Raw genomic sequence first — 14,118 nt, 5'->3', positions numbered from 1 at the left:
AATGGTGAAAAGGAAGAGTATCACATAAAAGATAGAATTTTAACTGGGATTTGACGGAAACCCAGAGAAATCAGAAGGTTGAGATGAATAGAGAAAACTTTCTAGGCTTGGGGGCATTCAGTGAAAATACCTGCAGTCTGGAGATAAGTGCCCTGTTTGAGGAAGAGGGGGGTCAGTGTCACTGGATTGAAGAAGATGTGATGGAATCTGAGATATTAGAATAATGTAATTGGAGAGGCAGGTTAGAAAAGCCTCTGAATGTCAAATAAAAGATTCTGTATGTGATCCTAGAAGCAATGGGGAGCCACTGGAGTTTATTGAATGGGGTTGATGACATGATCAGATATTTTCTTTGGAAATATTGATTTGACAGCCAAAAAGAAGATAAATGAGCTGAGAGAGACTTGAGACAGAAATACCAACCAACTCAATTTCAATAATTTGGGTTGTGAAATTATGGGAGCTTTATACTAGTAGAGGCTGTATTGTAGAGAAAGGCTGAAGCATAATCAGTAGGGCTTTACTATAGATTGGATGTGGGGAGTGAGGGTAAGGAGTTAGGGATAATAGAGTTGGTGAAGAGTTGAAGTTGTGAACCTGACTGGGAAGGTTGTGGTAGAAGTTTGGAAGATGAGGCCTCAGGAGAAAAGATAATGAGTTCAGTTTTGGCCAATTTGAGTTGATGTCTATGAAACATCTAGTTTAGAATATTTAATAGTTAATTTGAAGACGTGAGTCTAGGATATTAGGAGAGAAATTACAGCTGTACAAGTTTTGACTTATCATCATAGACATAATAGAACCATGGAAACTGAGATCACTAAGTCAAATAATAGAAGAGGTTTGACTTGAATTCTAATGATACTCAGTTATAAGCTCTTTCCAGTATGTCTCAGTGGAGGAGAAAATTGTATGCTTTTAATTTGATCTCCGACATTCCTAAGTTCAGAGAAGCATTTAATGATTTGGGGTCATAGTATCACCTTGTTCATGTAAACATTTAGAAAATTGGATTTCTAATTTGCATTGTTTTGTTGTTTAACACATTAATTCTGTAACATAAGGTTGGAACTCAGAATTGGAAGCAAATTTTATTAAATAGGAAATGGCTTCAGATAAATTGTTATGTATCAGTGAACAAAGAGCCACGCCATAACTTTAGAGAACAAAGCTCTTCAAACTTTGGTATGGCAGAGATTGCAGGGTATATGTCTGTTGGTTTCAGTCAATTTCATGTATGTAAGGAATGCATGGTCGGTAGAAACAATTTCTTTATGATTTCCTGAACATGATGCCTGTGCTTGGACAAAAAAAAAAAAAAAAAAAAAATCATTTAACTATTTGCAAATCAAATAGGCATTTGAATGAATGCAGGGAATTATGATAACACTTTTGAATTGAGAAATTAAAGCAATGTTACTTTTTTTTAAGGTCCGCCATCCCGTCATATGCACCAACAATCATGTATTCTGTTCTATTTGTATCGATGTATGGTTGAAGAACAATAGCCAGTGCCCAGCTTGCCGTGTCCCCATCACTCCTGAAAATCCCTGCAAGGAGATTATTGGTAAGGGCACTAAATATTTGCATATATACACATATATGTGGATGTGCACATGTATGATTACATTTTGGTCATAAGTATTTTGGCTGGAAACTAATGTGAGTAAATTGCAGCAATGTTTTGTGGATGTCGTCATACTGAAATGTGGATCTCTTGTTCACTGTCAAATTACTGACTACTTATATTTGCTAGGTGCTGTGGATGATGATAGGGACTGGATGTGTGACATTAATAGTATAGGGAAGTGTCAGGTGAAGAAAATACCTCTACCAGTACAGATCTGCTTGGAAAGTGAAAAGATAAGTGACTTTTCCAGGGTCACATAGCCAGTATCCTAGAGGAAACCTCAACCCAGCTCTTCTGATTCTGAACTTAGCTTTCATTTCCCAAATTTGACGTGTGTGTGTGTGTGTGTGTGTGTGTGTGTGTGTGTGTGTGTGTGAGAGAGAGAGAGAGAGAGAGAGAGAGAGAGAGAGAGAGAGAGAGAGAGAGAGAGAGAGAGAGAGAGAGAGAGAGAACACGAACAGAATGTTTATAAGACAAAAGCCTCTTCCTCCCAAGGAGTTTTTGCTTTATTTATCTACAATTTGCATGGTGCTTTGCAAATATTATCTCATTTGATCTTCACATCTAGAGGTAAGTGCTTTACCCATTTTTACAGATGAGCAAACCAAGGCAGGCAGAATTGAAGTGTTTCCATATTATCACACAGCTATTAAGTGTCTGAATCTTAGTTTGAACAAGTCTTGAGCCCAGGTCCAGTGCTCCATTCACTCCCCTGCCTTGAGCTTTTAATATAGTATAGCATAGGTTATTGCAGCAAGAAAAAATAATGTGAACAAATACTAAAATATTAAAGTTAATATTCAAGGAATTATAAATAATTTTCTTTAGAGAAAATCTTAGTTAAAACTCTGAAAGTAAGTATTGTCTACATGGTGGACCAAAGAACTTTGACTTTATTATATTTTAGATAATAAGGAACCGTTGAAAGTTTTTTAACAGAGAAATGACAGTTAATGTGATAACATATGGGAATCATCTGTTGTTAAAAACAAAACAAAACACATTGCATTCAAACCAAGAGAAACAGATATAATTATTGAGTTCCCTGGGTTTTTATCTTAGAGGAATGTTTAATTAGTATTAATAGGTCTTTGGTTAAAGAAGGGAAGGTGCTATGAAATAAAACTTCCTTAAATAAAAGAAGTCTTTATTTTTTTCTACCATGATGTAGAAAATAAAATAGCAAGATAAAATAAAACAGAAGCAAGGATAACTTAACATCTTTTAGAGAGTATTTATTTTGAGTGTATTTGTAACAAGTCACTCTGGGTTTACAATTAACTCAGTGACTCTTAATCCATTCTAATTGGTTTGTTAGCATTCTGCATGAAAGCAGACATTAATCTTTTCAATCGTATTACCAATAGTCAAGCGAATTTGAGTAGCTAATTGGTTTCACTCTTATTTAACATCTGATAAGTGCTCAAGAATGTACCCTATATGATGTGTAATAAAAGGCCAGTCCCTGTCCTTGAGATAATTAATCACCCATGTGTTTTTAGAGAGATGGAGCCGTTCATTATCTGTTCTAAATTTTGTTCTTAGAAGGCTGAAGAACCTGTGGCCTGGGGAAGGGACAGATTTATGCTGGGGCCAGTAGCATGGGCAAAAGAGAGAGCCAGTGTGTCCTAATGGATTAGGGGGCTGGACTTGGAGTCAGGAAGACCTGAGTTCAGTTTTAAATCTGACACTAGTTGGTAGTAAGCAACATATTGGAGCCTTATTTTTTTCATCTACAAATTGGGGGTAATAATTACAAGATCTTGGGTTTAGAGCTGGAAGGATTTTTAGTAATCATTTATGCCAGTATTCTTATTTTTCAGATGAGGAACTAAAGCTCAGAGATATTAAATGATGGGCCAGAGGTCAGGAAGGTGGTACATAACAGATTTGGGATTTGAACCCAGATCCTCTTGATTCCAAATCCAGCTCTCATTTCTATAAAGTGCTTTGTAAATTTCAAAATGTTTTATATAATTCAGTTGCTACTATTATTATTAAGAAAGGGGGAGGAGGGATGTGTATTACTGAAATTCAGTTTTTTGCTGACATTTTTGTTAGATTATCAATTTTTTTAAAATATTGCTTTTTAAAAAAAAAATTTTCTTATTTTTTAGGAGGAACAAGTGAAAGTGAACCTATGCTTAGCCACACTGTCAGAAAACATCTCCGGAAAACTCGACTTGAATTACTCCATCGAGAATATGAGGTAATTCAGTCCAGTTCAACACAATGTTTCCTTTAAGTATCTGCTTTGTGCCAGGTACCACCCTAGGATCTGAAGACAAAGACAAAACTAGGCAGGCTACAAAAATTGAAAGCATCATTCTGATTGATATAAAAGATCATGTGTGAAATGGAACAGAATACCACACATAATGAAATTGTACATTTCTTTTATAATTATTACCCTGACTGATTGCAGTACTTTTCCTTCTTAGAAAATAATTTCTCATCATCTATCCATATTGATCATTTCCCCCCTATTTTTTTTTTACTACCCATTATGGGAGAATGTTCACAATGAAAGTTAAAATACTCTGAGTATGACAGTAGAAGAAACCAGTTTTGTTTGCTTGTCATTTTTTAGTGGTAGTAAGTATTTTTAGCTGTAGTAAGAATAATAGTTTAGTTGAAATAAGAATAACAGTACTTAATTATATAGAGAGCAAAACACTTGTTAGTTTCTAGAGACTGCTTTTCTTTTTTTCAATTTAAAATATTTTATTTTTTCTCCATTTACATATTAAAACTTTTTTTTTTTTTAACATTTGCAGGTTTTTTAAAAAGAATTTTGAGATCCAAATTCTATTCCTAAGATAGTGAGCAATCTGATATGTTATACATGTGCAAGAATGGGGGGAGGTGAAAATAGCATGTTTCAGTCTATATTAAAAAAAAAATACCAGTTCTTTTTCTGGATATTCTTTTAGTTTGGCATTATTCATCCTTTTAGTTTGGCATCATTCATACTGAGCTAAATTCAGAGGGTGGTCATTTAATGGCTGGAATGCTTGGAATGTCTGAGCTGTTCATTTAAAAATGGCATTGGGGGAAAAAATACAACCAAAGTTAGTTATTCTAAACACATTATTTCAGAAGTGAAAATTCAAAGGCAGAGGAGGGAGATTTCTTTTTCTGGGTGAGAGACATAGAGGCTTTAGAAGCAAAAATTTCAAAAATATTATATTTGACTGTATAATCCTTATTAGTGAACTTCCATCTTTTCTAAGAATATTCTTTAGAAGTTATTTTCATGCTAGAGATATGACTTTTTTTTTTTTTTACTTAAACATAATTTACTTGGATTATGCATTTACTATGGACAGCATTGGGCTAAGTGCTAGGCAAGCTACAAAGATAAAAGTGAAAAAAATCCCTTCCCTGAAGTTTATTTCTTTCTGTGCTATGTACAAAGATAGAGAAATGTAAACTATGTACAAATAATTTTAGTCATTTGGAGAGGAAACTTGGAAAGGTCTTATGTGGGAATGCTCTCTGAGCTGAGTCTTGAATGGGGACTAAGATGTCAGAGAAGCCAAGAGGAGGAGGCCTGACGAACAGAGCCTCCTATCCAGGAGATGGCTGGGAGGATAGAAATAGGAGGATGTGGGAGTAAGACTACATAGTAAGACTACATAATACAGAGTAAGACTAGATTGGTGCTAAATTATGAAGGACGCTAACTGCTAAAGGGAGGCTTTTGTATTTGGCCCTTGAGGCAGCAGGGAGTCGGTGAAACTTCTTGTGAAGAGAGTGTTCTGTTTAAATTTGTGCTTCAGGGGCTGAATGCAAAGTCAGTCCACTAGCTTCTGTTTTGTACTTGCTGTGGGCTGGGTAATGTGCTAAGCACTGGGAATACAAAGAAAGCCAAGACAATTCTTGCCCTCAAAGGGGCTTTGGTCTAATGGGGAAGATAACATGAAAACATCTGGGTCTCTGGAAGCTGTGCACAGACTAAACTGAGATACTCAACAGAGAGAAAAGGTACTAGCATTAAAGGGGGATCCTGAAAAGTTGCTTGGCTGTGAGATTATGAGGAAGAATGTTTCAGACATGAAGACAGCCAATGATTGTTCTGAGTCTGGAAATGGAGTGTCCTGTTCAAGGGACAGCATAGAAGCCAGTGTCACTGTATTGAATAGTTGGGGGTTAAGTGTAAATCAGAGTAACAGATCAATTATCAATATTACATATAAGATCAAAGAAATGAAATTTTTATTTGAAATTACAAATTTAAAATGTGTTTTGTTAAAATCAACTCAGATAATCATTTCTCAATTCAAATTTTGAGAAGTTCAGTTGAACATGTGGTTCATAGCCAGGGATGTCAAAATCCTTTCTCTGCCCCAGAGTCTTTTGTTTGGTGCTTGCCACATTCTTGTGGCTTTTGGGAATTACCATGTACTTAGCCAACGGAATGTTTTGACTGGATGAATCTTCTTTCTTCCCTTTCACTAGGATGAAATAGAAAGCCTGCAGAAGGAAGTAGAAGAGCTTCGAGGGAAGAACCTCAGCTTGGAGTCACAGCTGAAGTCTGTTCTGGATCCTTTGACCCTGGGCAACCAGAATGAAGAAAGGCGGCCAGCTATGGAGGAGAGAAATAAGCCTCCTCCTGAAACTGTAGCCGAATGGAAAAAAAGGCTGCGGGCGGCTCATGACATCTATGAAAAAGTGAAAGATGATGTGGACAAACTCAAGGAGGTAAGTCATGAGTGGAGCTTGCTGAGTCCCGTGATGAGTAGATTTCCTTTCAGAGATGGTCTGACAAATCTGAAGTCACATTATGTGAAACCATTAAATCATTTGTGAGGGAAAAAAGTGTCTGAAAAAGCACTTACAAAAGAAAAACATGCTGCTCTTTTTTTTTCTTTCTTTCTTTCTTTGTGACTGGTTCCTATTATTTTACTGATGTAGTAACCTTCTAGTGAGGAAAGTTCTTATACAGATCACCTGCTCTGCAAATTAAAGTCTTTAAGCCTGGGATTTTGAGGAGTTAAGGGATTTGCCCAAAATTACATAGCTGTTAATAAGGGTAGGAGGGAGCTTATACTTCATATATAAAATGAGGTGGTTATACTAGAGGATCTCTTAGGTCCCTTGTAGCTCTAAATCTGAGCCTATAAAAAAATCACATTTCTATTCTTATTTATTATTAGAGAAATTTCTAGCTTGTACTAGAGCTCGGGTCTTCATTTGGGAAGGTGGTATATGGATTTTGTTCTATTACTGTGATTTAAAAAAAAAAATCTACATAGAGCTATGTTACATAAACTAAAAAGGACCTCAGAAGTCATTTCCTTCATTTACAGATGAGGAAATGAAAGGCCAGAGAAGCTATGTAATTATCACAATTACACAAGTATTTTGTGTAAGAAATAGAATTGGAACCCAGACCTTCAGACTCCTTTGACTCTTTCCCCTCTACTAAGCATTATATTTGTGTGTATATATAATTTAAACATGTATATATAAATTTACATTTTAAAAAAATTATATATGAATGTGTATTCCTTTGTAAAATAGTAAAGCATCATGTCCACATTTTCTCTTTTATCTTTTATAGTAACTCCTGTGAGGTAAGTAGTATAAATGGTAGCATTCCCACTTTACAAATGAGGAAACTAAGGATTAAAGGAAATTTGTAGGCCAGGAACTCTTAACTCAGAACTTGAATTTCAGTCTACTCCCAGTGCTATTCCATGTGAGCATGCCTAAAGCGTAGCAGTATAATCTCTTGGAACTGAAGAGGACTTCAGAGGCCATCTAGTCCAAGCTTTCCATGAACAAGACATTTCCTCTGCAGTGTTTCCAGAAAGTAGCCCTCTAGCTTCCCCATCTGTGTCCCCCTCCCCTCACCATCCCCCAGCCCCTGAGTCATAGCCTCCTACTTTTTGATGAGCTTTCATTTGTTAGGTTAGTAGAGTAGAAAGCTTGTCTTGGAGTCAGGAAACCCTTAGTCTTAAAAAAAATTGTTAGGAAGTTTTCCCAGAATCAAACTTCCCTTCCTCCTAATATCAAGCAGAACAGTTCTAATAATCCCTCTCCCATAGAATGAGTCTTTGTCCCACTTATATTCCTGTTGTCACTTGAATTATGTTCTCACCTTTTTTAAGCTAGGATATTTGTCTTTGAAGTCCACAGGCATAATTATTAAATGTCTATGTTGTGCCAGTCACTATAGTACCCACTGGGAATACAAATAAAAACCAAAAGAAAGTCCCTGGTTTGAGGAAGCTTAGGTTACAGTGGGGAAAAACAGCACATAAAAAATGAAAAGTGAGGTGAGGGATATGTTGAAGGGATGCCTCCTTGAATGGAGGCATGGGGGTGTGCTGATAGAGACAGGAAGGTTGACTGATTTGGACATCTACTCAAATTGGAGGGAAGATGAAGGAATCTTCCAAGGAGGAAGTTGAGACATTATAGGGAAGTGTACATTGTGAGGAGGGAAGTCATGTGCTGTAGGGATTTAGACTTGCCCTGAGAGAGCTGGACATTGTGGCCATTCCATAGTCTGTCCCAGTAGATTCAGTAGTGTTGAAAATGAAACCTCAAAACTGACAGTGAGTTGAAATGGTTGTGTTGGCACAAATTAGGCATATTCCTCATTGTTTCCCATCAGTTTCCTCACCCTAAAATCCCTGAAGAGATCCAGATGACATTCTAAAGACAGGACCTTGGATTTGTCCAGGAGAGCAGAAAAGGTCCTGGATCCATTAGCCTGCTTGGCCTGGAGCTGTTGTAAACCAAGTTATCACCATATACCCACATGCAGAATATATGCTTTATTAGGGCATTGATGCACAAGATGAAAGGAAGGGGATTTACTGCTTCCAGAGAAAAGGGCCTGCAGGCATAATCACACTGAGTGTGCATCAGCTTTAAGAGGGGAAAACATGTGTTTTTAAAACTCAGCATTGACTGCCCATTTGACATCTTGGGGTTTTTTCATGAGGAAGGAACAAAAAAAAAAAATGAAGAAATGGTAGCTGTGGTTTTATAATCCCCCCCCTCCCCACTTACTGACCATTCCTATTGATGATATCAGGCAGTAAAGCTATATCTAGGCTCTTTTACTTTTCTTACCCTTCATTATATTTCCTGCATAAAGTATTTTTGTGTATGGGATATATTGAGGAAACAGATCTATTACTTGTACTTTTTAATAATAAAAAAGGACATATATCACATACATTGCTCTCCTGTTTATTTAATGTTTAGGCATTGTAGTTCTTAAGACATTTTGAACATGGGAAAGACCTCAACTGTTTTGGATGGATAATGAGGACTTAAAGATAAGCATTATAACATAGGCAGTAGTGATCTGACTGGCCTTAGGCCTGGCATCCTTCTCTGATAAATATTGGCAGTGTGACTTTGTTCAAGTTGCTTAACTTTCAGTGCTCTAGGCCAGAGGTTTCAAACACATAGCCACAACATTCCCAGGTGTGGCCTGAACACATTAGAATAGTTCCTATATGATTTTAATATGTTGATGTATTAATGAAAAAAGAAATATAAATACAAATAGTTTTCTGAGTCAATGTGCAACCCAAGAGGATGCTATGTCTATGTAGGGTTTAGTGGTCCCTGTTTCTACTTGAATTTGACACCACTGTTCTAGGCAAGACTGTAAGTTGCCAAGAAGATGCTGATTTGCCCAGAGTTCCCTATGCCAGTGAAATCACAGGCCTATTCCCTATATCTTTCCTAATAAATACCCAGAATCTATGTAGTATGCAAGTTACTAAGCCCTTGGGGGTGGAGGGAAGGGGAGAAGAAGGAGGAGGAATTAGAGAACTGGAAAATGTAATCTCTGCCTTTTTATCAAGGCATTTACAATCAATAAGTACAGAGAGAGAATATGGATATGAATTAAAAAATAATCTACATGAAGATGTGAGGCTTCAGAGTAGAGGGAACAGTGGGGTGACCTTAATCTCATGGTTTTATAACAAAGGCAGATTTGGGTAGAAGTGGGAGAAGAGCAGTCCATTCTGAGAGTTAAGTGATACTAAGCTAGTGATAAAGTCCCAGTCACGGCATAGAACTGTAGTGAGGGAGTGGGAGAAAGAAATTAAACGAGTTAGTTTCTAATTTAAGCTTGTCAGCATCATCAAAAAGCATTTGCTAAGTGCTTCTCTCTGTGGTGCTATGCTTCAGAACTTAATTCATTGTCTGCATATGAGGAAGTAAAAGGCTTTCTCTATATCTTGGGGGGGAGGGGAGCCGTAATGGTGTTTATCAGTCACTTAATGAATTAACCCTCAATGATCCTGATTGGTTTATAGCCAGCAGATAAACAGGTGGCCGGTGCTCCAAAGATAGGCCTAAGGAAATTCAATCTTTAAGCCTAAAAGAACTGCCCCCTTATCATTACTCATTTCTTTGATCACTTTGGGAATTTATAATGAGGCAGGGGAAATAGAATATTATATATAACATACATACTACTAATTAGGAGAATTAGGAATGTTGGGTACAGAAGAGGAAAATAACTTGTGAGCCTACTATAATTTTTAACAGAAGCAACTTTGGAATATTTTCTTCAAAGCTTATTTAATACATTTTTGCTGCTGACACAGTTATTTTCACAAATTTCAACCATATATAATCAAAAAGGGAAAGGGGGGAATGGGAAGCATAGGAACTGTCTGTAAGTATTTGAGGAGAATTCATGTGTTAAGAAAAATGGTTCTACTGTTTGGCCCCACGAGACAGAGCAAGGAGCAGTAGGAGGAAGTCCAGAAGTTCATAGGAACCTAACTTCAGAACTGGAAAGCTTCAGTGATATGCCCAAGAACAAGGCAAACTATATGAGCTGATTTAAGCTTTGGCAAGGAAACCACTGTTAATAGAACTAACTAGAAAATACAGGGTACTCCTCCCTTATTGGGCTCCCCCTCACTAGAGGTTTCCAAGTATTTGATGGGCACTTACTGAGGCTGTTATAGAGAGAGAGGTCCATGTAGAACAAAGTTTCTTAACCTGAGTTTATTTTTAATATTTTAATAATTCTATCAAAATAATAAGTTTCCTTTGTAATTCTATATTTTTTGCATCTAAAATAATTTCTTTATTAAATTGCCAAAGAAGAGTTCACAACACAAAAAAAGATTAGGGCCCAATGCCCATTCTAGATAGTCTCTGAGGGTCCTTCACGGTCCTTCCAACTCTGAGATTATTATCTGCCATTGCAGATCAATACCTTCTTTATAAATTAGAAGTTTAGAGAATTTCATGGAGTTACCAAGAGACTAATAACCTAACAAACTTTAGGTCACACAATCAGGGCATGTCAAAGAAAAACCTGAACCTTGATCTCCTGCCTCGAGGACAATTACTGTATCTTCCAGGCCATGCTGATTATCACAGGGGAAAAAAAGAAAAAAGGAAAATTTGGAAATTTTCTTTTTGTTTATTTAAAACTTTTGGAAATGAACTTTCCAAATTCTTACTTTTTCCTCTTGTTAAGAGTGTTTTGTTTGGTATTTGAAGAATATCATAAAATTGAAATAGGACAAACATATCAATTGAATGTTTTATGTTATGAGGTCTTAGATTTAGAGCTGGAAAGAATCTGTTGTGATCTAATCCAACCTCATTTAAATTTTGAGAAAATTGAGACACACGAAGGCTTTCATTTGTCCAAGGCCACACAGTAACTATCAGATTTGAGATTTGAATCTAAGTCCAGTCAATCTAGATAAGATATCTAGCATTTCTGAGTCCATCACCTTCATTTTAAAAACAAGCAACTGAAACACAGGTGTGAAGAGGCACTCAGGTAGAGTCACTTCTCTGTTCAGGGTTTCTAGGTAATATTTGCTGATTCAAAATCCAGTTATCTTTCTTTCTCTTATACTTTGCTTCCCTCTTTTAGAGAGTGCCTCCTGAAACAGTTGATTACAGTTCTTTAACCTGTCATAGGATCTTAGATGGAGAGCTAAAAGGATCCCTAGAGGCTATCTAGAACAACTCCTTCCTTTTAAAGATGAGGGACAGTGACTTGCCTAATATTATACAGCTACTTGGCAGCAAGGAATATTGCCGGTTAGATATTCACTGGAAAACTTTCTGTAAACATTTAAAAAAAAAAAGATTATCTTATTGCAAGATAATCATTCAGTGTTAATTCTGCTGATACATGCACATGATAATATTATGGTGCTTTAAAGTATTAAGTTATATTGAAAAACAAGAAAACAAAAAGAACATGGCTTTGCTATTTTAACATTCCCTTAACAACCCTGTGTTAATGAATATCACATCGAGGTTTTCTTCTCCCTCAGTAGGAAATTTGCTCAGTATTTTGGGAATATGAATAAAATGTCCTGTAGAATCTCCAAAAGCAGTTCTTAGTGGTGATTTTATATTGATGGTTTCGTTTGTGAGGACACAATTCTCACAGGTAGTTTTCTGGTATCTCTTTAAAAAACAAAAACATCACAGATGACTTGCTATAGATATTCTAAGAGCATTTATAATCATCATTTGTGCTATATTATGTTTCACTTTCTTTAGGCAAATAAGAAACTAAACTTGGAAAATGGTGGCCTGATGAGAGAGAATTTGCGATTGAAGGCTGAAGTTGATAACAGATCACCCCAAAAGTATGTATTTTATTTATAAAACCTGTTTCCGCATTTGTTGAATAGTTGCCAAGTGAAGCTGTAGGATATATAAGGTAGTTTGCATATTTTCTCATTTGACCATCACTAAGCAAGAAATATAAGATGATTTGAAGGAGCTATTGAGTTTAGAGATGGCTAGAGAGCCCATGAACTCTTAATTCATCTTAGTCCATCTAATGCCCTGCTTTTTCTTAAGATATGGTCTTTTTGGATTGCTGTGAGAAAATCCATCATTTGATTGACTGGTGGATAAAGATACCATTCATCCTTTTGGATCCTGAGTCTCAGAAAGATTTAAATGGTTTGCCCCAGGTGTCTGAACTAAAACAAATCTTATCCAGGTCTTGACAGTGCAAATCTGGCACTATTTTTACTCAAGTTATGGAGGTCATTATAGCATATTTGCAATTTGTCTGTTATTTTTTTTATTTGAACATGAATGCTCATCTTCCTCATATTCCTGTCTTGTTTAATATTCTGTTTAGTACACTCCTGGTTTCAGCCAAAGGCTTTTGGCTGATCCATTGCCTACCACTAGTTAGATTTTTTTTAAAGTATAGTTAACTAAAATAAACCCATATATTTATCATATCTGAATATTCTGCCATCATTTTTCTTTTTTCTTTTTCTTTTTCCTGAGGCTGGAGTTAAGTGACTTGCCCAGGGTCACACAGCCAGGAAGTGTTAAGTGTCTGAGATCAGATTTGAACTCTGGGCCTCCTGAATTCAGGGCTCGTGCTCTATCCACTGCACCACCTAGCTGCCCCTCTGCCATCATTTTTCAAAAAAGGATTACATTCTGGAGAACTTTATCTTCCTCTCTTCTGATGAAAGATTTCACGTGACCTGTTTTACAGTTTAAGTATATAATACCAGAGCACAGGCAAGCACTACAGTACTTCCTAAGACTGGATGTAGAGAATAGTTCTTCAGATTTGGGACTGATTGCCCACTTTAGCATTAGATACTCGTTTCTTCAAAACATGCTGTCCCATGTATCCTCTAGGAAGATGACATAAAATACTCTAAGTAGCAGAAGATCTCTTAACTGACCCTTAACACTATTTTAAGTGGTGATGGAAAAATCAGGACTGAAAGATTTAAGAAGAGGAAGAGACAAGAAGGCACTTTCTCCTACTTGTTTTCATGAAGATCTCTCTTAGTGCTTTTAGGAAGGAAGTTTCAAGGGAGAGGCTACTGAGCTCCCAGAAGTCAGGTGCCATCTCTGAGGTTAGCAGGCCAGGACTTCTGACGCTCTCCTAACCACCAGCATTCACTTCTCCCCATTAGGAAAAAAGCGAAGGCAGTAGACGGGAGACAAAGCAAATTTATCCCGCCAGAAATAGCCCAGCTTGTCAGCTGGAGAAGAGAAAGTGTTGCCTCCAGGAAAGCCAAGTGTGGTATCAGGAAATGGCAGAAGGGAGCCGTAATTATCCACCGCCAAGCTCAATTATCAGTAGAGACAGAAGCAGAGCTTTTACTTTTAAATAGTTCCTTCCCTTCCACTCCCCATCTTCATTTTTCTTCCCCTCTATTGGGATAATGTCCCACTTTGACAAATGAGTGAAATAAGCTTAGGAAATGTTGTTGTTGTTGTGTGGTGGCTTGAATCTCAGTGATGATCATTGATTGGCAGTGCTCCCCTTCAGTCAAAGTAATGGCTGTCCATTAGCTACTTCCCTCAGCACAGTGAATGGAACTCAAGCTATTTTACAGCTTTTATTCCTTGAAAAGTTGCCCACCAAATATTTCAGATGTAGTGTCAGCTATGAGAATGGTATCTTTTAAATACCTATGGCTCCAACTTGATACATTACCAAGAATCAAAAGAATCTTACCTGAAGCAAATCT

General features: G+C 36.8%; 1 protein-coding gene across 4 annotated transcripts in view; it reads left to right on the top strand.

Annotated features, from left to right (window-relative positions):
- OBI1 (ORC ubiquitin ligase 1) overlaps positions 1-14,118 on the top strand; it is a 39,484-nt gene that overhangs the window by 6,451 nt on the left and 18,915 nt on the right. For 3 of the 4 annotated variants that reach the window (XM_074299318.1, XM_074299319.1, XM_074299320.1), the window contains exons 2-5: positions 1,432-1,567; positions 3,748-3,839; positions 6,092-6,334; positions 12,158-12,246. In XM_074299318.1, coding sequence (XP_074155419.1) covers positions 1,432-1,567; positions 3,748-3,839; positions 6,092-6,334; positions 12,158-12,246 — 560 coding nt within the window. Of the gene's footprint in view, positions 1-1,431; positions 1,696-3,747; positions 3,840-6,042; positions 6,335-12,157; positions 12,247-14,118 lie in introns of all 4 variants that reach the window. The other variant, XM_074299321.1, reaches the window with a different exon arrangement.

This window comes from Sminthopsis crassicaudata, chromosome 3 (genome assembly GCF_048593235.1).
Source record: "Sminthopsis crassicaudata isolate SCR6 chromosome 3, ASM4859323v1, whole genome shotgun sequence".
Classification (NCBI taxonomy): Eukaryota; Metazoa; Chordata; class Mammalia; order Dasyuromorphia; family Dasyuridae; genus Sminthopsis; species Sminthopsis crassicaudata.
This window is presented reverse-complemented; position numbering and strand designations above follow the sequence as displayed.